At 38.8% G+C, this 27,724-nt stretch overlaps 1 protein-coding gene across 1 annotated transcript in view; it reads left to right on the top strand.

Annotated features, from left to right (window-relative positions):
* tut4 (terminal uridylyl transferase 4) overlaps nucleotides 1–27,724 on the top strand; it is a 46,571-nt gene that overhangs the window by 13,774 nt on the left and 5,073 nt on the right. Inside the window, exons 11-27 of the mRNA XM_056233964.1 lie at nucleotides 5,322–5,507; nucleotides 7,675–7,849; nucleotides 10,345–10,805; nucleotides 11,834–11,984; nucleotides 12,080–12,166; nucleotides 13,109–13,212; nucleotides 14,147–14,204; nucleotides 14,294–14,397; nucleotides 14,492–14,581; nucleotides 16,238–16,351; nucleotides 21,667–21,744; nucleotides 21,918–22,095; nucleotides 24,349–24,396; nucleotides 24,487–24,569; nucleotides 24,674–24,789; nucleotides 24,876–25,030; nucleotides 25,949–26,052. Coding sequence (XP_056089939.1) covers nucleotides 5,322–5,507; nucleotides 7,675–7,849; nucleotides 10,345–10,805; nucleotides 11,834–11,984; nucleotides 12,080–12,166; nucleotides 13,109–13,212; nucleotides 14,147–14,204; nucleotides 14,294–14,397; nucleotides 14,492–14,581; nucleotides 16,238–16,351; nucleotides 21,667–21,744; nucleotides 21,918–22,095; nucleotides 24,349–24,396; nucleotides 24,487–24,569; nucleotides 24,674–24,789; nucleotides 24,876–25,030; nucleotides 25,949–26,052 — 2,292 coding nt within the window. The remainder of the gene's footprint in view (nucleotides 1–5,321; nucleotides 5,508–7,674; nucleotides 7,850–10,344; nucleotides 10,806–11,833; nucleotides 11,985–12,079; nucleotides 12,167–13,108; nucleotides 13,213–14,146; nucleotides 14,205–14,293; nucleotides 14,398–14,491; nucleotides 14,582–16,237; nucleotides 16,352–21,666; nucleotides 21,745–21,917; nucleotides 22,096–24,348; nucleotides 24,397–24,486; nucleotides 24,570–24,673; nucleotides 24,790–24,875; nucleotides 25,031–25,948; nucleotides 26,053–27,724) is intronic.

Below are 27,724 nucleotides of genomic sequence, written 5' to 3'. Positions count from 1 at the left end.
AAAACCGCCAGTATGTGCCGACAAGTCACTGTCTTAATGAGTGAGTCATTGAGTCGTTCACTCAACTGATTCATTCTAACGGCTGATTCGTTCAGGAACAAAGCAAGTGAACATCTTTAGGAATGAGTGAATCGTTTTGTTAAAAACCACAGATTCATTCAGTTATGAAACACCGCTGTGTGTTGCGCGGAGAAGCACAACACTTCTGCTCTGGCTTTCATTAGAACTGCTTTCATTAGCGAAATTTGTTGATTCAATAACTACAACAGTTATCAGACAATAGATTCTTTATTGCTCCATCACTTAACACAGCCGCTCTACCTCTCATAGAACGCCAGACCGAACAACAACTGAATAAACCGCGCTAACCCATAAAATGGTGCTCTTCACACATGCGCAGTAAAAGAAACATAACTTAACAATCTCCCTCTTTTTTTTTATAAAGAAAAAAACTGTTCAAGATATAACATAAGCATTGGTTATTATTATAACAGGATAACAGGTTAACTTAAATACCTCAGTTTAAATGTCTACATTGACAAAACATAAGCAAATCCATTCAGTGCTTAAGATAGCAAACACCTGTGCTGAGGGCTTTCAGAAGGCCAAGTGCAGATGCACCCTTTTTGGTCAAGCAGTTAGCTAGCTGCTCTTTAGTGGCTGACCACAAGATCTGCTGAATAGTTCCAGAGTGTATAAGCTCCTTCATACTACTGATTTCTAGGCGCAGTCTCTTTTCGGTTACAGATTTTGTAGATTTGAGAGCATCAAGAAGAGAATGATTGTCTATTACACACACAATAGGCACGTTGATGCATGAGGAGCCACCAGTGGTAATCTCAGAGTATAATGTAGCGAGGAAAACGGCACTGTCAACTCCATCTGCAAGTGCCAAAGTCTCTCCCGCTAAGGTACTCCGTACAACTCTTCTGATCCGTTTTGACTGCCAAGATATAGGAGAAAATTTTCCATTTTCCCCCATAAGCATGATGAAATGACCACCCTGTGTACCACCATCCGGAAGATTTCCCATTGAGGAATCACTGTACACCACCAATTTAACTGAACTGTTTTCCCCTAAGTACTGAAACCTCAAGATGACCTCTTCTGATTTCAGTTTTCTGATAAGTTTATTTGCACAATGCAGGGTCTGAACGGTAGCATGCTTTGTGTTAGATGCCAACATGGATATGTCATATATAATGTCAGGACGACTTTGCCTGGCAACCCACAATATTTGTCCAATCTTTGATTTAAGCATGTCCATCTCAACATCTGTCAATGACGCCTCACGTTGTGTTGCTCTGGTGGAATCCACTGGGATGGGTTGCAGATTTTTTATGTACGTTCCTTGTTGTACTTGTATTTCATCGTCCTTAGAATGTACTTCTATTCCAATGTAGCTGAAACTGTCATGTTCTTCCCGTCCGACTTGAAAGGCAGCTTTCAACTGAGGAATGATATTTATGGAGAATGCATCTGTACCACCCCAAATAAAGTCATCCACATGTGACGCAAGAATCCCCATCACCTTGCAGGAATCATCCACCCAGTAGAATACTGCTGGATCTACCTTTGACACGGTAGCTCCCAATTGTTGCATGGTGTCTTTTACTCTATTATACCAGAATAAAGAAGCATCTGTTAGGCCATAAACACATTTTTTCAACTTCCATATGGTTCCTTTGTTCTGCACTTCTTGTGGTGGGCGAATGTAAATATCTCTGGTTAACTCTTTACCTTGTAGAAAGGCTGCTTTAATGTCCATGGAGTTTAGCTGCCATTTATTTTGACATATTACTGCCATGATCATTTTAAGAGACTCTGAGGCACATGTAGGTGAGTCTTTGGGAAGGTCTTGAGTGTTCATTTCTTCAAAGCCTCTCGCCACTAGTCTGGCCTTACGTACAACTCCAGCAGTCGTTTCTTTAAGTGTGCACACCCACCTCGTGGAGATGCACTTCTGGCCTTCATCTTTCACTTCTTCAAAGACGTTATTTCTCTTCCAGGTGCTTAGTTCTGTATTTTTTTCATGCGTGAAGAGATCATCATGTACTATCAATATATCTTCATCATTGTAGCCAGTGCTCAACTTAGCATGTTCGGATGGAATCACCTGAACATTGTCCATTTGTCCTAGATTGACTGATGCAGTTGTGCCAGCGGTTTCCTCAGGCTCACTGAACTGCAAATTGTACCAGTTTTTGTGTTTGCCGGTTGCCTTTCCTGCTCGGCCGAGGATTTTTCCAGTATGGATTTGTCCACTTTGATTATCTGTGTATTTAACTATTTGATCTTTTTTCAGGCTTAGACCTTCACAGTTCGTGGATGAGCAGGTTTGTGGCGTGTGGGATTGATAAAGACTATCACCTCCAGGTAGCACTGATGCAGAAGGTTCACTGACATCTTCAGCATTAATGGGTTCGTCATTTTCTGGTGTCATTTCCTCAGTTTCACTTTCAGTGTCACTAAGATCTGCTGCTGGTGTTATTGTGGGATTTTCATTTTTTTTCATTTGTTCCCTTTCTGTCTCCTCCAGGTTTGTTTGTGGGTCATCCACCTTTCTTAGTCTAGACTGATGCACCCGAACATAGGTTCCACCATGCCTGACAAATACAACCACACTATCTTGGCCTATGACCACACCTGGACCTTTCCACTCATTACAATCTACTCGCTTATAATACACTTTGTCTCCCGTTTCATATCTGTCATCAATGGGCCGCAGTTGCTTACGAAGGGCTCTTCTAATTCTCTCTGAGCATTCGGCTTCTGTGAATGCTGTTCTCATTGCATGTAGTGTGGTGATTTGTTTAGCTATCCAACTACTCGTACTTGTTTCTAGAGCTGGAGGCTTATTGGTGAGGACTGAGGGAAGATTCGGGTTCTGCCCAAACACTAACTGGTAGGGACTGTAACCATGCACATTGTGCATGGAGTTCTTTGCCATTAGTGCCCAATCTAGAGCTGTCTTCCAGTCACAGTTGTTGTCCCTCTTCAGTTTCAGCAAAATTTCAGTTAGGGTCAGATTGTGCCTTTCAACAAGGCCATTGCTCCACGGACTGTACGCTGCCGTTGTTTTGATTTCAATGTTAAACTTTTCAGCCATGTCCTTCATTTCGTCGTTATTAAATTCACCTCCATTATCACTAAACACTCTGCATGGGGGACCATGAACACTTATCCAGCAGTGAATAAAATGCTTCACTATCTCTTTTGGGTTCTTTGTGGTGACGATACTCCCTGCACTGAAGCGTGTGAAATGATCAATAGCATGCAAATACCATACTCCGTGCTCAAGCTCATGCAAGTCCACAGCCACAGTCTCATTATAGGCTGATGCCATAGGCAAACCCACTACAGGCTTATGTTTTGGCTTGCTGTATCTGGTACATGTATCACAGTTTTTAACAATGTTCTTAAGAATTGTGTTGCTTTCATCATCGTGATTACCTGAGCAGGCCAGTAATTTTTTCAGTCTATCAGCTGAAGCATGTCCAAATTGTCTGTGTAGTTTCAATAGGACTGTCTCCTTTTCTTTTGTTGTCATGTTTTCTGTCACAGCAAGAATTTCATTTTCATTGTGTGTCTTGTTCTCACTTGTCTCCTTTTCATCTGGATGGCTGTCTTCTCTCAAATTCACACAGTAATGTCCTGAAGATGTTAGTTCAAGTTTAACAGGTTGTTTAAACATCGTTGCTTTGTCACGTGCAATGTCCAGAACTGCACTTGCTCTTTTCAATGAAGTCTTGCTTAAAAGCATTGGTATTTCTGCAGGAACAACTTCTGTCTCTATTTTGCATCTGGTATGTCCTATCCTTGCTGGAATGGTAACTTTCCTTGTGGAATAAACAACCTTGCCATCACCAAATCTGAAAGGTCTTGCACTTTGTTTGTCATCTATTTTTAGTAACTCACTCTGTGGCAGCCCACTTGTGTAATCTTCAAGCCATTTTTCTCCACACACAGTTCTTGTACAGGCTGTGTCAATCACAGCTGATCCTAAAGCCTCCACCATGAAAATTTCTGTGTTAGACAAAGATTCATTTGAAAACAAAGTGATGTTACATTCTTCAACGTCATCTTTTAGTCCTTCATCTTTTGTCAGTCTTACATGTTCCTTTTTATTTGGACAGTCCTTTGCCCAGTGATACGTGCTTTGGCAAATTGCACATTTCGTTCTTCTTCCATATTTATCAAGAGGGTTTGTGCCTTGAGCTATGGTTTGGGGTTGTTGTGTAGTGTTAGACTTGTGTCCCCGTTTTCCTGAATATCTCGTGTAATAGGCAGTGTCACCATCTGTGTTTTGTAGTACACTGCCGCCCTCTCGTGGTGAAGTAACGTTATCTCCAAAAATTCTTTTCAAGGCTGATTTCATATCAGTGAAAGAAACGCTAGAGCAAGCTGTAAGTGCTAACTGTTTATCTTTAACAGTAAGTCCGGCAGTATCAAGTAGCTTAAAGGCTAGTACGGCATCAGGAAGCTCCATTTTGAACTTACGTAGCCTGTTGTATCGACGTTCGAACTCGACGATGTATTCCACCATAGAAACACCGCTCTCTCTAGTGATCCGGTCAAACTCCGTGTACGCCTCGTACTGCCGATCTTTTTCTTCTTTTAAAAATACAGAGTCCAACTTCGCTATGAGTGTTTGCATTCCCGTGTCGTCATTCAAATCCTCAGCGGAAATTTCCAGAGCACTGTCCCTTGCTCTGCCCGTTAGTGACAGAGTAACTGCCAAGGCTTGTTTTTTCTTTTCCAGGTCAGTAACGCGTCTCCAAATTTCAATCTCATTTTTCCAACTTTCATAAGCCGTCTTCTCGTCAAACGGTGGGGGATTTTTGTAATTCCCAGCAGCAACCATCCTCTGCTACCAATGTTGATTCAATAACTACAACAGTTATCAGACAATAGATTCTTTATTGCTCCATCACTTAACACAGCCGCTCTACCTCTCATAGAACGCCAGACCGAACAACAACTGAATAAACCGCGCTAACCCATAAAATGGTGCTCTTCACACATGCGCAGTAAAAGAAACATAACTTAACAAAATTTAGCAAAACCAGGCAATGTTGTATCAAAATTTAGTACAATATTAACTTTGTTTATTGAACTGTTGTATAAAATCATCATATTTCATCCATAATTAATCGCATCAAATTAACGTGTTAAATCGACAGCCCCAATATATATATATATATATATATATATATATATTTTTTCTCACTACTGGGTAAGAACTGATTTTTTAGTAAACCCCAAACTAAAGTAAATCTAAATAAATGTGAAATATATTCTCGTTGTGTGGTTCTGTTCAGATCAAGGGCTTCGATGTGAAGCGCGTGGATGAGTTTCATCTGACAGGGATGGAGTCGGGCACATTCGTGAGTTGGGAGCACAGACCCTCTCCTGCTGGCGAGGGCCGCACGGACGGCAAAGCCAAACCTGAACCCAAAACCCACACGGAGAAGAAAGAGAAGAAGGCCGAATACACTAGGGGCAAGGTGAAAGTTTCACCAATATGCATGATTGTAGTAAAGAAACCCAAACAACTTCATACATGTCTCGAATACACTCATTACTCTCGCCATAACACTAGCAAAGGTTTTCACCCCAAAACACCCTTTGTTTCTCTTAAAACAATGACCTTAAAGACACCCAACAACATGTTGCATTATACAATGTTTGCTTTTGTACAATTTCTTTACAGAACTAAAATGACTCTCTGTTACATTGTTCATGTTTGTCCTAAGTTCTGCCCTTTTATATTTATGGTAATAAAGTTGAAAGGTAGGTGTTGTATAGGTGTTCAGCTACATCTACTATGTACTTTGATAGTATTTAATTTTTTAGATTCAAATATATTTCAATATGGTATTACTGTAGAAACGTCGCAAAATGCCGTCTAATTCAGATTTGTATTGTGTTAGGTTTTGAACTTACGTTTTACAGTATGTAAACGTGCAAATTGGCTTGTAGGCACATCGAGATTTGGTGGTGATTGTGATATTGTGAGAACTCAATTAAAAGCATTTGTTATTTGAAAGAAGTAATCATTGAATGCATTTTGTGCCTAAGAAGTAGGGCTGGGTAAAAAATATTGATTTCTCGATATTAATCGATTCTCATTTTTACGAACCGATATCAATTCTTAAATCTCAAGAATCGATTAGTCATCCTGTTTTCATTTGATGAATGAATGGAGCATTGTAGCGCGCATCCCATCCAATAAATCGCAATAATCTTTGTGCTTTGTTACTATTGATACTAAATAAAGTCTCAAATGTCAAATTACGTCAATTTTCTTACGAAATTCAAAAACATAAATATGTTTTGGCGCTGTGGCGTGAGATCGCTCTGGCTCAGCTCAAGAGAAGCACATGATCTCCTCTTCTGCCTTAATAATACCCGTTACAGCGCGAAATAAACATGAACGAGCATCTGAAAGTGTGTTAAAAGACAGAGTACAACTTTTCGAAATCCGTATCATGTCACATGGAATCGCTCAATCAGTGTTTCAACCGTGGAAAGACATCAGTAAAACAACTTGTAAACAATGTCATGTAACGTCACATTTACCCTTTAGAAAAAACATATCCAGTGACCATAAACTCGTTAGTCAGCTAGAAAAATTAACTCTAAAGAGGAGCATTTTGCTAAATATATGCACCATATTACATATTCATTATAATTTTTAATGTTCTTCGATATTTAATGCATGTTTGAATAAATCTGGCAAGTTTTTATGACAGCCACCATTTAAATGTTTATATTTCATATAACTTTATTATTATAAAAATGAATAAAAGTGTAATTTAAGTGTTTGTATAGCTACAAATCAGTTAATTGCTACCTTCAATATTATAGTAGGCTAATAAAGCCTAGTAGGCTACAACTGACTACAATCGGAATCGAATCGAATTGTGACATTTGTGTCAATACCCAGCCCTACTAAGAAGTAGCTATGTTTCCATTCAAAGTTGACAACTGGAATATCGCATAATTCATTTGCAAATAAAGCAGCATTTCCTTCTCATGTGTTCAAGAGAACAAAATCGACAGTTCCTGGAAAACTGGTGCAAATTAATAAAAAATGGAAGTTGCTGCAATCGGGAAAGCCTCTGTGGCTCTTTTTTCCTCCATCATAAATGACTAAAGCGTCTCAGAGCGTCAGACGAAACACAATAAACGCTGTCATGTTCTCGTGTGTTTGGAAGCTGGTGTTTGTGAACCCAATCGTGTGAGACTCTTATGGAGGGAATTCAACCAAATCATTCTGATGACAGACTTTGACTCAGGGGTTTCAGAACCAACAAACCAACATTTGAGATGCTGCGATGCGATTGGTCCGCTGGTTAGTCCAGTTATCCAATCACATCCTCTGTTGAGTGACATCGAGGGATTTATTCAGCAAATGTGTTTCCATCGTTTATGTGCATGTCGTCTTATCAGATAAAAAAAAAATTTATGTGCATTTTTATAATTTTTTTAAATATATTTTTTGAATGCAATATGCCAAAATGCGCATAAAAATAGGTGGATGGAAACATGGCTAATGATAAACGATTAGCCCACATAGACTGCTGTTGTGTTCACTGTGTGAAGAGTTTTGAAAAGTATTGAGAAATTTGTCTTAGGGATTGTAAAAGAAAAGTATGTTTTTGATTGTAGGCTCGTTTGACGCTGGAGGAACCGGTGAGCGGTTCTCTGGGGCAGCTGTGGCTGGAGCTCCTGCGCTTTTACACGCTGGAGTTTGCGCTGGAGGAGCACATCATCAGCATTCGTCTGAGAGAGCTGCTGCCGCGAGAGCTCAAGCACTGGCCCCGCCGCAGACTCGCCATCGAGGGTAGGCAGAGAGATGTTTGAGATCCAGTGTGGCTCAGATCGATCTACAGCAGGGATAGTCAACGTCGATCCTGGAGTGCCGCTGTCCTGCAGAGTTTAGCTCCAACCCTGATATAAACTCGCCAGCCTTTAGCATTAGTAATCCTGAAGAGATTGATTAGCTTGCTCAGGTGTGTTTGATTAGGGTTGGAGCTAAACTCTGCAGGACAGCGGCACTCCAGGATCGACGTTGCCTATCCCTGATCTACAGTATACCAAAAAGTATTATACAGTTTGCTTTTCTGTTGTTAGTAATAGGATGGCAAACACTATAATATTTTCTCAAATACCATCAGCATTCAGCAAACACTTTTCTGAAGTGTGTATTTGTAGACAGCATAAAAACGCTGTGCTCGACGGTCAGTTTTTGTGAATTGAATGCAGACAGGAAGAGAGTTGAACTTCACTTCAACTTTAAACCCTTGATTTCAAACTATGCTGCGCTATATCCAGTTGGCCATTATGTCATATTCATGTCATTTTTACTGTGTGCTACATGCAAAACTAGTGTTACCTTGTCTTTATAAAAAATAAAAAATAAAAGATTCCCAGTATGCACAAACTTACCCGAATACTGAGTGCCTGGTTGGTTACAGTGTTTATATATATGTTTTTATATCTATTTATATTGGCTTTATATCTTACCCTGGAAACTTCATGTGTTTCTTCTGATAGACCTTTCTCAGATAGATATCCGATCCTGAAAATACCCCCTTAAACGCTTTCGAGAACCAAAACCACGCTGTGTTTCCACAGCGCTTCACTAAAACCCGCCCGCAACACGCCTCTCTGGAACAACGTCACACAAAACCATCATTTCTCCAACAAATGAAAAGTTTTATCAGAAAACTAAACAAAGAAATCACTGGTATCTAGCGAGATCGCAAAACAAACATAAGAGCGACGGTTTGTTGACAATTGTGTTGTTTACTTAAAGATTTAAAAGTAAATTTATTGTTGAGAGGAAAACCCCTTGAGATGTGACATCACGTTTTCGAGGGGACCTCAAGAAAAACATACTTCACAAACATATACATACTAACAAAACAAAGACATAAGCTCTCAATCACACCAAAACCACCCATATCTTCCCCAATCCAACCATTAGATATTAGGCAGTAAACAGTTAAGGTCATTCATATAAACAATTGAGAAAAAACATATATATATATACATATTTAAAACCCAAACAATCGATGTTTTATCAAAGGTTTACAATAAAAAGTGATAGAAAAATCATAATGAATTAATTTGTGTCAAGATTGCACATCGGTCACACAGCAATAAAGTGGTTTGCTGTTATTTCACAAAAAAAAGAGGAGACACGTAGCCTATTCAGCCGCGTCTGTTTCTGTTTATTTGTAGTCACAGGACAGTATGTTTACATCACATTGAGAAAGAATGATAATTTCTACAAATATCCCATCAAAAATACGACCTGAGGAGCTTATATTTTCAGTCAGAGAAACAGAGGAAGGTCTCGTAAAACCGGAGTTGCTTTATTTGATGACATACGCAGAGCTGAATGGATATCCGACAGTCCGGTATAAAGAGACGAGAAGTACTGACAGATAAAATAAATACACGATCGTTATAGCCTATATGATTTGTTCAAGCAGTCATATTTACCATGTTTACTATGGTAATTGTTATCGCACATAATCTTTTGCATTGAATATAAGTATTTCTAAATTTAACTAACATTCACTTTGTTAATGTTAGTCAATAAAAATACAGCTGTTCATTGTTTGTTCATGTTAGTTCACAGTGCATTAACTAATGTTAACAAATACAACCTTTGATTTTAATAACATATTAATTAATATTAATATAGAAATTAATGTAGAAATTAAAATTAACTAAGATTAGTAAATGCTGTAGTATTGTTCATTCTTAGTTCTTAGGTAGTTAGCTAATGTTAACTAATGAACCTTATTGTAAAGTGTTACTAAAAGACTTTAATGCTAATTAGCTGGTATATGAAATCTCCAGATTCAGATTAACTCCGCCTCTGTTCAAAACCACTCCTCAAGCCCCAGTTGGCCCGCTTTTTTGGACCAAGGTATTGGGCGGGCCAAATAACCCTTGCCGTTGGCCCAGACGAGGCCCGATGAAGCCCTGAAGTGACAGTGGAAACGTGGCTAATGGTTGCTGGAGCCGCATATATGTAAATTTTACTTTTCCCGAAATGGTAAAAAATAAACATTTGAGAGCGTGTTATGACAGCGCTAATGCAACGCACATCTCCCCAGGTATGCCTGTCCGTTGCAGATGAGTTGCTGAGTATCACTTCAGCAAGCCAATGTTCAAACTGCTGCAAATGAAAACAGCACAGTATTTTACTGTTACTTCTATTATTAAGTTCACTTTATGTTTGTTACATTAAGATGCATATTAAAATGATCAACAGCTGCAGTATAAAAGCACTTTTAATTGATCCGATGTTGGATTTTCCAGATCCGTTCGCATTGAAGAGGAACGTGGCTCGCAGTCTGAACAGTCAGATGGTGTTTGAGTACATCCAGGAGCGTTTCCGCATGGCCTACAAGTACTTCGCCTGTCCTCAGAGCCGGAACGGAGCGAACGCCAGGCTGAGGAAGAAATCCAGACGCCACGACAGCGTGGAGAGGAGCGGCGAGGAGGACGGGGACAGCAGTGATGATGAGGAAGAGAGGGATGTAGAGGAAGAGGAGACCCTGAGAGCAGGGTTCACTGAGCTTCTGGTGGGAGATGGTGGGATTGAAGCCGTTTCCCGGGAACTCCCCGCAGCTGTGTCTCCTTCTGTCCTGAATGGCCTGCTGATGGACAGTGATGATGATGAGGAGGAGGATAAAGATCAAGAGATGGAGGAACAGGACAGTATCGCTCCAGAAGACATGCACTACATCTTTGACAGGATGATTTTCACAGGAGGAAAGGTAATTGCCCGGGATACAGTCATATTTGTGGTGCAAACCTCTGGAAAACTGGAAATATCAGGGAATTTTGGAAATCGTGTTTTCCAGGATTGGTAGTGTTTTGAATTCGATAGCGAATATACATTTCTAGTTATAGTTATGTTCAGTGCTAACATTAGGTGGATGATGATCTTGTGTAGAGTTTGTGTGGAGCAAAACCGGCTTCCGAGACACTGAATCGATTTGCGAGCCAATTATTCTTTTCACTGGATCGCTCTCAAATTGGTCTGAATTTTAAGAATTCCTTATTTCACATGAAAAGGGAGAAGTTCAAAAGTTTGGGATTGGTAAGAATTTAAAAACTCTTCTGCTCACAAAGGCTGCGTTAAAAAACAACAACTAAAATACAGTAAAAGCAGTGATATTTTGAAATAGTTTTGCAATTTAAAATGTATGTTTTCTATTTAAATATATTTTCAAATGTAATTTATTCCTGTGATCAAAGCTGAATTTTCAGCATCATTACTCCAGTCTTCATTGTCACATGGTCCTTCAGAAATCACTCTAATATGATGATTTGATGCTCAAGAAACATTTCTGATTATTATCAATGTTGGAAACAGTTGTGCTGCCTAATATTTTTTGTGGAAAGCGTGATAGATTTTTTTCAAGATTCTTTGAATAGAAATTAAAAAAATATATTTATTTGAGAAATTTATTCTAAATTTCACATTTGATCAATTTCATGCATCCTTGCTGAATAAAAGTATGAATTTCTTTTATAAATATTGTATTAACCCCAAAACCTTTGAACGGTAGTGTACATAAGAGGCTTGTAGGCACAGCAGAAAGAGAAAAGGGCTCTTTAATTTTAAAGAGAGGGTGGAAAATGTGCATAAAAATAATTTGTTGGAAAAAAATTGCAACGTAAATGGAAAAATTTAAAACAGCCTTTTAAATTTGCAATCATATGTATGTACCTTACTATGGTAAATTATTTGATGCTGTGATCCAGAAATGAAGTGTGTGCTGGTGTTTTTTCTGTCCAGCCGCCAACGGTCGTGTGCAGCATCTGTAAGCGAGACGGCCACCTTAAAGACGATTGCCCTGAAGACTTCAAGAAGATCGAGCTGAAGCCTCTGCCGCCCATGAACGAGCACTTCAGAGAAATCCTGGACGGACTCTGCATGCTGTGTTACCGTGAGCGCCACACCATACTTTACCATCATCTCTTTTTAATATCGAAGGTTCAATCCCATCCCGAAGGTTCAAATGTGATGTTTTTCTGTTTGTAGGTGAGCTGTCGCCGTCTCTCGGGGAGCAGCAGAAGCGTGAGCAGATTCTGGCCAGTCTGGAGCACTTTATTAGAAAAGAGTACAACGGTGCGAATGCATATTCATATGAAAGCACAACAGGGTTATCACGAAAAAACTGTTAACTGAAATAAAGTGGAAATGGACCCTTTTCACATGTCCAGGGTTTTCAGAAGCCGAAGCTACAGTGGTGAACAGAATCCTACTGCAAATATAATTTCCTCTAGTAGCAAAATTAAAATTCCATTAAAGCGTTTTCACAACTTTTCAAAAGAACAAACTAACTTCGAGAGATTGATTACTGCACTCAGAAGAGATGTCACATTTACTGTCACTACCTCAACCTTTGTGTTAGAAACACCAGTGTGTGTTAACCAGTTTTTTTGTAATTGCCAAATTGGCATGCCAAGATAATTTAACACAAAGTTTTATGTTATTGATGTGTATTAAATTTTTGGACACAACTAGATTTACAACAGACTTTCACAAACTGGAAATAATTAAATCATGAAAATATAAAATTATTAAATAAATATGTAAAATAAGCTCTTACTGAAAAGATGGAATATATATTTTTGTTTACCTGCGTGTAATGTGACCATTAACAAACATCAGAGAACCATAAATATCCAAATATTAAAGGTATTAAAGATTTTTACATCAAAAAATCCGAAAACCACTTGAACAATGTTATACATTTTGTTGACTTTTTGTACTTGCATTATCCCAAATGTTTCCAACAATGTTTAAATCCAGAATTTTAACCAGTGACCTTGCATCACCTGTCAATGACATCATATCCCCCTTACTCTAAGCTGTCCGTAGAAACAATGGAGAAACAGTGCACTTCCTGAAAAAATGCAGAAGTAGTAGTTTTAGTCTAGAAACTTTAGTCTATGGATGGCAACAGAGTGAGAAAAATCTTGATTTCACAGTTTTTATGATTATTGACGGATTGGTTAATTGCAACTTTTTGATGAAAATGTATCTTTATTCTGCTTGTCTGTTCAGATAAGGCCCAGCTCTGTCTGTTTGGTTCTTCTAAGAACGGCTTCGGCTTTCGTGACAGTGACCTGGACATCTGTATGACACTGGAGGGTCATGACACCGCTGAGGTATAAATACTGTTGCCCCTTCAAAAGAGGGACATTTATGGGAGATGGCAGATTTTTTATATAGTGGATCTATTATGTCCTTTTTCAGTCTTGAGTTTGTTTTTGGCCTCTACTAGAACAGGGTTTCATGCTTGAATGTCCAAAACACATAATTTTTTCTCATATTCTCCATTGTTGCATCTTCTCTCTTCCCAGTCTGTCAGTTTCGCTCTGGGTTGCGTTTCCCAAAGCCAACTATGGTCACAAGTTCCGTCGTTACCAATAGAGTTCAATGGAAATTGCGTCCATAGTTGGCCAACGATGCCTTTGGGAAACGCATCCCTGTTTAGTTGCTGTCTCTATGAAGCCCCTCCTTCTAAAAAGCACACTGTGCTCTGATTGGTCGGCTGGACCGGTGTGCTGTGATTGGTCAAACTCTTCAATCGTGTTTGGGAAATGTCCCGCCCCTTTCCATAACCGCCAGTTTCAACACACTACTAACTAACTCAACCAGGCCCCGCCCCTTTTTCTGCGTATGAATTATTATTTTTTCATGCTCAAACAGCAACATTACACACTAAAGAAAGATGAACATGTAAAAAAAACTAAAAAAACATAATAGGACCCCTTTAAATATCTGTGTGGTTAGGCCAATATTAGAAACATACCTTATTTATATATATATATATATATATATATATATATATATATATATTTTTTTTTTTTTTTTTTTTAGTATTCTTTTTTTTTACATATCATAGGTTTAGAAAGTTATGAACAACGTTGCCCTCCTTTATAATATTCCTGATTTCACTTACTAGAAGTTTAAACGGTACTTTGTTTAAAAGCACTCAAAAGGGGATCGGTTCATATTATTGTCCATCAAAACATTTTTTTAGCCAATTATCAACTCTCTTAATGTTTAATCAGTCTCGCTCTCTTGCCCTTCTTGCAGAAACTGAACTGTAAGGAGATCATCGAGGGTTTAGCCAAGGTGCTGAAGAAACACACAGGTGCCTGACTGATTCTAAAACTCAGTATGTCAATATAAATAAAGTCAGATTATTCAGCGCTGACTGATTCATTTGTGTGTGTGGTTCAGGTCTGAGGAATATCTTGCCTATCACAACTGCTAAAGTGCCTATAGTGAAGTTTGAACACAGACAGAGCGGACTGGAGGGAGACATCAGCCTCTACAACACACTGGTGAGACTCGTATGTTATGCGTCTATATATGAAATATAGCTGTTATTATCATTTAGTTATTATTTGTTTTTGTATGTCCTGTTTTGTGTGTCAGGCCCAACACAACACCCGGATGCTAGCCAAATATGCTGCTATAGACCCTCGTGTGCAGTATCTGGGCTACACTATGAAAGTGTTTGCCAAGGTAAGACCAGATATCTCTGCTGCTGTTGTCATCATAAATGGGGATCTAATTTGCAAAATGCAGATAGTAGCGTAAAATATTCCCTAAGTATTCAAACGTGCATTCAGACAGCTGGCAATCACATTAAAGGAACATACATTAGTGCTTGATAAATAACATGATTTTTGATTATTATATTCACAACCTGAAAAGCCTCAACCTTTAGAGAGAAATATTGTTGATCATAACATTATTGATTAAATTGTTTACTGTCCAGTTTTCTACTAAGCTACCTGCTCTAACTCAATAAACTCCCCACTGGAAGGGTTTCAGGAAAAGTACGGCGGATACAACTCGAGTCACTTTATGAGCTTTTATTGTGCACACATACACTATAATCATCCACAAACTAGGTGGCCTGAATGCTACCGGTACGCTAGCCTGTCAGCTGGATATTAGTGACGATATTTAGCACGTTAGTTCGCTAGTTAGGTTAGTTAGTTAGTTAGGTTGAAAACCTGCAATGAAAACACAAAAACAAATTTACAAAACACAAAATTAACTAATGAAATTACACAATCATGTGATATTAATTCTTGATCTGAATTACTAGCAATGCTAGTTTATAGTCACTCGCCGGCAAGGCGTACCAGTCCTGATGATCAATTGAATAAAAATGAAACCTAAAGGTGTGACGCCTGCACACTGTGACTAATCAAGCATACACAGACACATAGTCTGGAGACCAGGAATGATAATAAAACAAACCTGTAAGATTATAACATATATGAAATATGTTAAATATGTATGTAACTAACATAACATAAATAATAACATAAATATGCCTGCATTTCGAATAAGGCGGTAAATGTACACACTTATTTCCTCAAATACCCCAGAACATAATGATAACATCCATCACTTGTAATATATATATATATATATGTGTGTGTGTGTATGTATATAAAACACTAGCTACACCTACTGGAAAGTTCTACAATTATATTTATTCAAAACGTAGTTTAATTAAACTCTTACACTACTGAGATTTTCTTTCTGTAAAAAAAAAAAAAAAAAGCTGTTCTTTTGAACTTTCTATTCATTAAATAACCTTAAAAAAGTATCAGATTTTGCACAAAAATATGAAGCAGCACAGCTATTTTCAACATTGATAGTAATAAGAAATATTACTTGAGCAGCAAATCGGCATATTAGAATGGTTCCTGAAGGATCATCAAATATATTCAAATTAAAGTTATTTTAAATTGCAATAAAATTTCACAAAATTACTGTTTCTACTGTATTTTTAATCAAGTAAATGCACCCTTGATGAGGAGAAGAGACTTCTTTCAAAAACATTCAAAAAACGTACCATCTTTTACCATACTTTTAAACGGTAGTGTATAAGTCAAAGAATGAAAAGAAACCGCCAAGTTATTATTATGAATTATACATATCATTTTATGGCCTCAAATGAATTGTTGTTTCTCAATTAATAAGAGGTCAAACAACGATGTATATTTAATAATAAAGAATTAGAAAAGGCTGTTATTTTTAAACGAAATGTAGCATATCGTTGCTCTCTTCATTAAATGTCATTGCATAGGAAAATACTGTGTACTGTAGTGTTGAATACATGCACACCTGAAAACATGTGTAAATGTGTGTGTTTGTCAGCGCTGTGACATTGGCGATGCCTCGAGAGGGAGTCTCTCCTCCTATGCTTACATCCTCATGGTGCTGTATTTCCTACAACAGAGACAACCACCAGTCATCCCTGTGTTACAAGAGGTAACATCAGTATCATTAGCAATTGTGCTATTATTATACAATGTCCAAAAATCCATAATAACATACAACCAAATACAACCTTTGATTTTAATAATGCATTAGTAAATGTTTAAACAAATATTAAAGGGTTAGTTCACCCAAAAATGAAAATTATGTCAGTAATGACTCTCCCTCATGTCGCTCCAAGCCCGTAAGACCTCCGTTCATCTTCGGAACACAGTTTAAGATATTTTAGATTTAGTCCGAGAGTTTTCTGTCCCTCCATTGCAAATGTGTGTACGGTATACTGTCCTTGTCCAGAAAGGAAATAAAGACATCATCAAAGTAGTCCATGTGACATCAGTGGGTTAGTTAGAATGTTTTGAAGCATCGAAAATACATTTTGGTCCAAAAATAACAAAAACTACGACTTTATTCAGCATTGTATTGTCTTCCGGTTCTGTTGTGGATCCGCGTTCAGTGACGCTGCTGACGTAAGACGCTGCTGACGTGTGTCTGGTGTGTGTGTGTGTGTGTATTCCGGTTCTGTTGTGGATCCGCGTTCAGTGCCGCTGCTGACGTAAGACGCTGCTGACGTGTGTCTGGTGTGTGTGTGTGTGTGTGTATTCCGGTTCTGTTGTGGATCCGCGTTCAGTGCCGCTGCTGACGTAAGACGCTGCTGACGTGTGTCTGGTGTGTGTGTGTGTGTGTGTATTCCGGTTCTGTTGTGGATCCGCGTTCAGTGACGCTGCTGACGTAAGACGCTGCTGACGTGTGTCTGGTGTGTGTGTGTGTGTGTGTGTGTATTCCGGTTCTGTTGTGGATCCGCGTTCAGTGACGCTGCTGACGTAAGACGCTGCTGACGTGTGTCTGGTGTGTGTGTGTGTGTGTATTCTGGTTCTGTTGTGGATCCGCGTTCAGTGCCGCTGCTGACGTAAGACGCTGCTGACGTGTGTCTGGTGTGTGTGTGTGTGTGTGTATTCCGGTTCTGTTGTGGATCCGCGTTCAGTGCCGCTGCTGACGTAAGACGCTGCTGACGTGTGTCTGCATACCTGCCAACATGTACGCATTTTGCGTAGCGGGCACGCATTTTGACCTCAAAGTACGCTGGTACGATTTGTCACTCTAAACTACGCAAAAACCTGGTGACGCCTCTTTGCACGCGCAGTCCTCAAATCAAGCAACAGCAAAAGAAGAAGAGTTCGACCAATCATAGCGCTGGGTTCATTCCCCACATTGCAAGCGGAGATGATTGACAGATGCGTAAGTCCTATAATTAAAAAGACACTGAAAATCGACACCAATAAAGAATCCACGCTCCACTCGCACGCGCCCGCCGTCTGACTGATTTAAGCGAGGACAGTCGGCCTACAGTCACGGTACTTCTGACTCCTGAAGGTAAACGGACTGGGGTGGATGTGGAAAGTTGAAATATTGTATTTGAGTTCTTTTTAAAATGGATTGGTTATCACACGGGACGGGAGTGATCGCATGGATTATTTAAAAAAAATACTCCGTAATTCATTCATGGTAACTCAGATAAGAGAAAGACATTCAGCCATGCAAATTATTAAAATGCTCAAGTAATGTTGAACAATAAATCTAAATAAAATTGAAATAGCTATGTCTTAGTGATTATGAAAGTGCTGTGATGTGTGGATGACTGAATCCGGAGAAACAGGCATTTATTTTTTCATTATCAGTGTTGAGAAACGTATCGCATGTGTTACGTGTCGTTATGTATTATCAGAGGTGGGCTGTCAGGGCCATTTTTTTTTTTTTCATTTTTACGATTACATTTCCTGAAAGAATATGGTTATTTTGTTGAGGCTGAGCTGGATTTTCCATATGGTCATATAAACGCATCACAGCTCCGTGGACCAGCACTAGTAGTATAGCTAGCCTTCCGTTGAAGCTGCCATTTCCCATTAATCTTAACTTTGACTGACGTGTATCATTAGCCAATCAAAATTTAATGCGCAGTGACAGAACGCCCCAGGGGGCAGCGATGTGTATCGGCGCTAGCCCACGCTGATGTCATCAGCCGTTTGAAAATTCGGCGGGTTGTGAGCAATGTCAGTAAATGTCAGCTTTATCCCCTCACATGCTTGATCGCAACCATTCCAGTGTCCACCGCATCAGTTGAGCGATCTTTCTCCGCTCTCAAGCGCATCAAAACGTCAACTGGACAAACACGACTCTCTGCACTAGTGATGTGTCGTTCATGAACGATTCGTTCATTTTGAACGAATCTTTAATATGACTCGGGACTACCGAGTTGTCTCAGAGAGTGATTCGTTCATTTTGTGTTGATCGCGCATGCGCATTGCGCAACATATGGTTTCTGAATCTGTACTGGAAATGATTAGTTCATCTCTCTCGAGTTCGGGTTCGGGACGGGTCCGAGTCTTTCGTTCTTCCTGTCAGTCCCATAGAGGCTATGCTGTCAGTACCGGAAAGAGTAATGATTAGTTCATCTTCTGAGTCTTCGGGTTTGAGTCCTTCGTTCTTTTGTCACGTGACTTGTCACCGTATTGAATAGCCTACTAATTCACAACCTTTTTACAAACAAGCACGTAGTTAATGTATGATATAATAGTAGTTAATTAATGTATAATATATAATAAAACACACCACAGATGCACAAGACACATTTAAAGAAACGGACAGGGACAATAATAAGATGGAACTTTTATTTTTCAGAAAATGTTTATTTCACATATTTTGTATTTTAATTCCTAAATATAAAACAATATACATTCAGACGCAGTCAATAATACGAATCTAATATCGTATTTGATGCGAGATACCAGCGGTCACGTGACAAAAGAACGAAGGACTCAAACCCGAAGACTCGAAGAAAATGAACTAATCATTACTCTTTCCGGTACTGACAGCATAGCCTCTATGGGACTGACAGGAAGAACGAAAGACTCGGACCCAGCCGAACCCGAACTCGAGACTCGAAAGATGACCTAATCATTACTCTTTCCGGCCCTGCTGTATCACACACGGCACGGCCCAGCAGACAGATCAGAGTCAGACACTGACGAGTCGACAACTAACGTCTCGAGACACGAGGAGGAGAACAAACCTGATAAATATGAAGTTGCAAAGGAAAGAACGTCTCGGATGAGGAGGTGAGGTGAACTAACAGAATCAGACTGCAATACACACACACACACACACACACACACCAGACACACGTCAGCAGCGTCTTACGTCAGCAGCGGCACTGAACGCGGATCCACAAGTCAAGTCAAAGCGTTTGTCATATGCACAGTGAGGAAAAAACAAGTTTTCCCTGTACAATGAAATTCTTTCTTTGCTGCCCACAATGAATGCCAGGACTAGTGCAAAGTACTTATAAAAGAACAAACACACACACACACACACACACAAAATAAATAAAAAATACTATAGGATAAGAATTAGACTTAAGGATTAACATTTAAAATATAGTATATCTATGTATGTAAATGTGCAATACTGATTGTGCAATACAATAATACTTTAAAGTGCAGTTTAAGTGCCTCTCCTTGATAAATAGCAACAATTTTAACAGATGTGGAATGATGCAACAATTGTTACTGAAGGCCCTGACTGAAACTCATAAAATTTCTTCTAGGTTGGCAGGTATGTGTCTGGTGCGTCCGTGTATTCGGGTTCAAATAAATATCGCTGGGCAAAAAAATGCAAGTCTTCCTTTGTGTGGAAATCCTTAGACATGTTTGCGAAGATTGTTTTGTTTCCAGCGTGCGTCTCCCTCAGACTGTAAACGAAGCTCGGACGCACCAGACACACGTCAGCAGCGTGGGGTGCCAATATTTGTTGTGATAGTGGCTGAAGTCCTATTTCCAATCCGGACAGACTGCGGTCTGCCTGTCAGGAAATCTAGAAGCCAGTCACAAAGTGTGGGGTGTAATCCAAGTTCAAACAGTTTATAAGTGAGTTTATGCGGAATGACCGTATTGAAAGCGGAGCTATAATCAATAAATAGCATCCTAAGATATGTGTCCTTATCTTCCAAATGAGAGAGGGAAATATGGAGAGCATCAGCAATGGCATCCGAGGTGGACCTGTTGGAACGGTACGCATACTGCAGGGGGTCCAGTCTGTCCAGCATACTGCTCTGAATGTGGGCCAGCACCACTCTCTCAAAGCACTTCATAATGATTGAAGTGAGTGCTACCGGTCTATAGTCACTCAGGCAGGTCGGCGGGCTCTTCTTGGGAAGGGGGACAACAGAACCCGAATACACACACACACACACACACCAGACACACGTCAGCAGCGTCTTACGTCAGCAGCGGCACTGAACGCGGATCCACAACAGAACCCGAATACACACACACACACACACCAGACACACGTCAGCAGCGTCTTACGTCAGCAGCGGCACTGAACGCGGATCCACAACAGAACCAGAATACACACACACACACACACACACACACCAGACACACGTCAGCAGCGTCTTACGTCAGCGGCGGCACTGAACGCGGATCCACAACAGAACCAGAATACACACACACACACACACCAGACACACGTCAGCAGCGTCTTACGTCAGCAGCGGCACTGAACGCGAATCCACAACAGAACCGGAAGACACACACACACACACACACACACACACACACACCAGACACACGTCAGCAGCGGCACTGAACGCGGATCCACAACAGAACCGGAAGACACACACACACACACACACACACACCAGACACACGTCAGCAGCGTCTTACGTCAGCAGCGGCACTGAACGCGAATCCACAACAGAACCGGAAGACACACACACACACACACACACACACACCAGACACACGTCAGCAGCGGCACTGAACGCGGATCCACAACAGAACCGGAAGACAATACAATGCTCAATAAAGTCGTAGTTTTTGTTATTTTTGGACCAAAATGTATTTTCGATGCTTCAAAACATTCTAACTAACCCACTGATGTCACATGGACTACTTTGATGATGTCTTTATTTCCTTTCTGGACAAGGACAGTATACCGTACATACATTTTCAATGGAGGGACAGAAAGTTCTCTGACTAAATCTAAAATATCTTAAACTGTGTTCTGAAGATGAACGGAGGTCTTACGGGCTTGTGACGACATGAGGGAGAGTCATTAATGACATATTTTTCATTTTTGGGTGAACTAACCCTTTAACTAAGATGAATAAATGCTGTAGAAGTATTGTATATTCTTAGTTAATGCTAACTAAGGTACTGTAGTTAACTAATGAAACCTTACTGTAAAGCGTTACCGAAATATCTCTGTAACTAGAACTGTTCTGTTCAGCTTGAGTCGTGTTTCTTCTGCAGATATTTGATGGGAACACTGTTCCTCAGAGGATGGTGGACGGCTGGAACGCTTTCTTCTTCAATGACCTTGATGAGCTGGTGAGCATATAGTGCATGTTTTCTGATAATGCATGTTTGTTTGTGTCTCAAGGAGGTTACATTCTGCCTGTTTGATTTAGCTTTTATTCACTTGGATGCTGTGTAAACAAATAATGCTTAATAGTGCTCTCAAAATGCATGAGTGAACGTGTGTGTGTGTTTTGCGTGTCCAGCGGCGGCGGCTCCCGGAGCTCCATCAGAATAAGGAGTCCGTCGGGGAGCTGTGGCTCGGCCTGCTGCGCTTCTACACAGAAGAGTTTGATTTTAAAGAGCACGTCATCTCCATCCGCCAGCACAAGCGCCTCACCACCTTTGAGAAACAGTGGACGTCCAAATGCATCGCAATCGAAGGTTTGAAACTCATCGTCGGCACTCAATGACTCAAACGTTTGCTCTCACTCTGTTCTGAAATACTCAAGCCGTCATTTATTCTGTTTATTTATCCATTCCTTTATTTAATTCAGCTTTTCTACAGCCGGCTTTCTCAAACTTTTTTTTTTTATTAAAGACCATTTTTATAAAGCTAAAACAGGACATATAATACATTTTATTGTATAGTTATTACATCCATAGTTTCCAAGTAGATATAAAATGTTTAATGCACTAAAATGCAGTAAAAATACTGTTTTATAATTTATATTTATATTATTTATAATTTACTTATTAATTGATTAATTAAAAATATATATATTTTAAATAATTATATATATATATATATATATATATATATATATATTGTTTTTAATAATTGGCACTAAATACACAAAGAAAAAATTAATTAAAATGAGAATATCAGTACACACATATATATATATATACAGGTCCTTCTCAAAAAATTAGCATATTGTGATAAAGTTAATTATTTTCCATAATGTAATGATAAAAATTAAACTTTCATATATTTTAGATTCATTGCACACCAACTGAAATATTTCAGGTCTTTTATTGTTTTAATACTGATGATTTTGGCATACAGCTCATGAAAACCCAAAATTCCTGTCTCAAAAAATTAGCATATTTCATCCGACCAATGAAAGAAGTGTTTTTAATACAAAAAAAAAAGTCAACCTTCAAATAAATATGTTCATGGAGGCAATCAGCCTGTGGCACTGCTGAGGTGTTATGGAGGCCCAGGATGCTTCGATAGCACCCTTAAGCTCATCCAGAGTGTTAGGTCTTTCGTCTCTCAACTTTCTCTTCACAATATCCCACAGATTCTCTATGGGGTTCAGGTCAGGAGAGTTGGCAGGCCAATTGAGCACAGTAATACCATGGTCAGTAAACCATTTACCAGTGGTTTTGGCACTGTGAGCAGGTGCCAGGTCGTGCTGAAAAATGAAATCTTCATCTCCATAAAGCTTTTCAGCAGATGGAAGCATGAAGTGCTCCAAAATCTCCTGATAGCTAGCTGCATTGACCCTGCCCTTGATAAAACACAGTGCACCAACACCAGCAGCTGACATGGCACCCCAGACCATCACTGACTGTGGGTACTTGACACTGGACTTCAGGCATTTTGGCATTTCCTTCTCCCCAGTCTTCCTCCAGACTCTGGCACCTTGATTTCCGAATGAGATGCAAAACTGAGCAACAGTCCAGTGCTGCTTCTCTGTAGCCCAGGCCAGGCGCTTCTGCCGCTGTTTCTGGTTCAAAAGTGGCTTGACCTGGGGAATGCGGCACCTGTAGCCCATTTCCTGCACACGCCTGTGCCCGGTGGCTCTGGATGTTTCTACTCCAGACTCAGTCCACTGCTTCCGCAGGTCCCCCAAGGTATGGAATCGGTCCTTCTCCACAATCTTCCTCAGGGTCCGGTCACCTCTTCTCGTTGTGCAGCGTTTTTTGCCACACTTTTTCCTTCCCACAGACTTCCCACTGAGGTGCCTTGATACAGCACTCTGGGAACAGCCTATTTGTTCAGAAATTTCTTTCTGTCTTACCCTCTTGCTTGAGGGTGTCAATGATGGCCTTCTGGACAGCAGTCAGGTCGGCAGTCTTACCCATGATTGCGGTTTTGAGTAATGAAACAGGCTGGGAGTTTTTAAAAGCCTCAGGAATCTTTTGCAGGTGTTTAGAGTTAATTAGTTGATTCAGATGATTAGGTTAATAGCTCGTTTAGAGACCCTTTTCATGATATGCTAATTTTTTGAGACAGGAATTTTGGGTTTTCATGAGCTGTATGCCAAAATCATCAGTATTAAAACAATAAAATACCTGAAATATTTCAGTTGGTGTGCAATGAATCTAAAATATATGAAAGTTTAATTTTTATCATTACATTATGGAAAATAATGAACTTTATCACAATATGCTAATTTTTTGAGAAGGACCTGTATATATATATATGTATATATATAATATATTTCTCATTTTTAATTTATAAGTAATCTTATTATTTGTAATTACTTTTCATTAAATATGCAAAGAAAAATGATAGATAGATAGATAGAAGTTATCATCATCATCATTGCTGAATGTGACACTTTTATTTTGATTTCAGATTTTTTTTGCAATATTTCATTTTTAACAAGACAAACATATGTTGCATGACCCCTGGTAAGGTGAAATGTCATATGTTCTGTCTTTACATAACTTTATTTCTGACAGATCCCTTTGACTTGAATCACAATCTCGGGGCTGGTGTCTCGCGCAAAAGTAAGCCAAAGTCTCCCGTTCCACAGCGTTCAGCTTTGTGCAGTTCTGGTAGATTGAGTCCAACTTGTTCTCTTTGCTCTCTCCACACAGTGACGAACTTCATCATGAAGGCCTTCATCAACGGCAGGAAGCTGTTTGGCACCCCGTTTTACCCTCAGCGTGGAACAGAGCCTGTGAGTCCATTAATACAGATCTTCAGTCCCCACAGAGCGCTATTAACCTTCATTTCATACCTCTCCTTCTGTAAACGTTCAGACCCTCTTCATCCCTCTTTCAGGATTACTTCTTTGACTCAAAGGTTCTGACAGACGGTGAATTGGCTCCTAATGACCGTTGCTGTCGGATCTGTGGGAAGATCGGTCACTATATGAAGGACTGCCCAAAGAGGCGCAGGTGCCCTGTTCACATATGCTGCAGAAACTATTACTATTACTAAAGCACAGGACGCAAAGTGTTTAGTTTGTCTTTTTTGTTGTCAGAATGAAGAAAAAGGAGAACGAGCGAGATGAGGAGATCAGGGAGGAGGACCGAGAGCCCAGAGAAAGACGCTGTTTTCAGTGTGGCGATATGGGTCACGTGAGGAGAGACTGTCCCGATTACAAACACCTCCGTCAGAGAGGAGCGCCCGGACCAGGTACAGCTGAACTTTTATTTCATATTTAATTTATTCTGTTTGTTTATTCATTTATTTATGCAGCCTCTCTAGAGCATTTTCATAAGCCAAAACAGTTCAATAATATATCTAATAAAATAATTTAATATAATACATATTTATAATATGTAAATAAAAATTACTGTAAAAATAAAAAACGCTAAATGGGTAAATATTAATCTTACAATTAAGATTATTTTACACTTTTTATTTTTGAATCGTTTTTTTATAAATATTTTTAAATGAATTGATTTTTTATATTATTTTAATTATTTAAATATTTTTATTTACAATATTATTATTAAATATAACTATTTTTAAGTAATTTCCATATATGTTATATTATACATACCATATCAGTTATATTTTTTCTTTTATTTTGTGAAAAAATACTAAAAATAGATTTATATACACTAAAAATTAAAGAATACAATACATTTATTAAAAAATAACAAATATATATTTTAAAATGTTATTTTATTTTATAGTTATTCTGTCAGTTTTTTTCAAGTAGATTTAAAATGTGCGATGCACTAAAATACAGTAAAAATAGTTTTAAATTTATATTTGTAAATAAATATACCTATAGGTATTATATTTATAATTAATCAATAAGAAATCGAATTATTTTTAATAATTACCTTTCACTATTAATAAATTAACCACTATAATTCATGAATATATTAAATACATATAATATATAATAAAAAATATACAAAATTATTGGATAAATAGACAAAAAATATTTATTCATTTTATACATTTTGCATAAGACATTTATATTGAGTTTTATGTTGTATTGTCATTGTTGATTTTGTAACTCAGTCTTGACATGATCTGTGGCGTGTAGGGGGCAGCGTATAAAAGAGTTTGACTGTGATTACTCTCGTTTATTTGCAGTCCCTCACATGGTCCGGGCCCTGGCGAGCTCTCAGTCTATCCCCATTCCTCAAGCTGCTTCAGTCCAGGAGCGGGTCGGGAGGAACAGGCAGCCCTCTGAATGTGTAAGTCAAGTCACCTTCATTTATATAGTGCTTTTAACAATATAGATTGTTTCAAAGCAGCTTTACAGTGATAATAGGAAATTAAAGTAACAGAGATTGTTTTGGCTTTACAGCAGCTCTAGAATAAAGTTATTGTCCAGCTAAATTTAGTTTTGATTGAGTCACTTCCGTCAACAAAACCCTTTACTGGCAGCTGGGCGATATAGAGATAATTTGGTAACGCTTCCTTTTACAGTCCTGTTACCCATGTACTTACTATGTACTTATTATAGTAATTATAATTACTGGGTAATAACTAGGTACTAACCCTGAACCTACCCCTAACCCATGTACTTACCTTATATTAGCCAGTACTTTCTAGGTAAGTACACTGTAAGTACACGCAAGTACTGTACTGTAAAAGGAAGCGTTACCGATAATTTTTTTGTCAATAATTGTATCCCTTAAAACTCATCTTTGATCTCCAAAATGACATATTCAAATGTTTTTTCCTTGAAAAAAAATTCTTCATTCCTTAAAATAGCTTGAATGTATCTCTACACCCTTGCCTCATTAAGTATACGTGGTTCTATGAATATGCAAATGAGCCCCGCCTCCACTCACTCACAGCAGCTCAGAGATCCACTCGTTGACGATCACACGTTGACCTGATTGGTTACACCAGCGATTTCAAACCGTGTTTTTGAGACTGTCTTTGGTTCACTGCAGTTTTAAGGAGAAAACACTGGTGTTGACTTATGAATTTACACATGGTTTGTCTTAAAGAATATTAAAAACACTACACTACATTTTCAGCACAGGGTGACTTTAACCATAGCTTTTTAGCACTAGTCAGTGGTTCTCAGTATTTCATTGTGTTCTCTGTAATTAATTTATTTCGTCAGTCTATTGAACCTTAACATTGTAGGGGAATTATAGTTACGCCACGTAAAGAGACCAATGTCCTCAATGAAGTTCATTCAAGTTCAATCAGTTGACAGAGAGTTCACTGAAGTACTAGTCATATGGATAATCAGTTGACGTCATTTCTACTGGTTCTGATAGGTTGACAGTACAGATAACTTTTAGCAACATCCAAACATAGTAATCTGTTCTTCATGCAAATTAGGTTTAATTTTAATTTAAGGACATAGTCTTTGACACACTTGTATACGTAAGAAACTCTGGTAAGAGTCACAGATTAGTCATAGATTTCAGAATGACTCTTTGCATCTAGGGCAATTTTGGCCTAGATGACTTACTCATGGTCACATGCCTCTAATAATAATAATAAAAACTGCTGCAAGCTCAATCAGATAAAGGACAAGCTTGAGTTTCTATCAGGAATTCACTGGAACAGAAGAGCACAGAGCGCTGAAATACACTTCTACACATTATTCACAGTCATGGTTTAACAGTATGCATATGTGTTAGTGGATACATGTAGTGTGCTATTGACACAGTTGTCTTTACAAGCTATCATGAAAACAGCAAATTAGAGTGAATAGGAATAACGTTCAAACTGACAATTCTGTTTCTACAAAATATCTCTGGACTCTTGAATAATTTGGTTGTATGCGCAAATTAATTCATTACAAAACAAGTTCATATTCTCTGGAAGGTGGGCTTAATGAGTAAACTCTGATATGGGTCAGAAACAGAAATATCCGAATAGATACACTGGTTTTAAGAA

The sequence above is a fragment of the Rhinichthys klamathensis genome, unplaced genomic scaffold (assembly GCF_029890125.1).
Source record: "Rhinichthys klamathensis goyatoka isolate OS25496 unplaced genomic scaffold, OSU_Roscu_1.1 h1tg000386l_1, whole genome shotgun sequence".
NCBI lineage: Eukaryota > Metazoa > Chordata > Actinopteri > Cypriniformes > Leuciscidae > Rhinichthys > Rhinichthys klamathensis.
The sequence above is the reverse complement of the archived record's forward strand: the minus strand, read 5'-3'. Positions and strand labels throughout refer to the sequence as shown.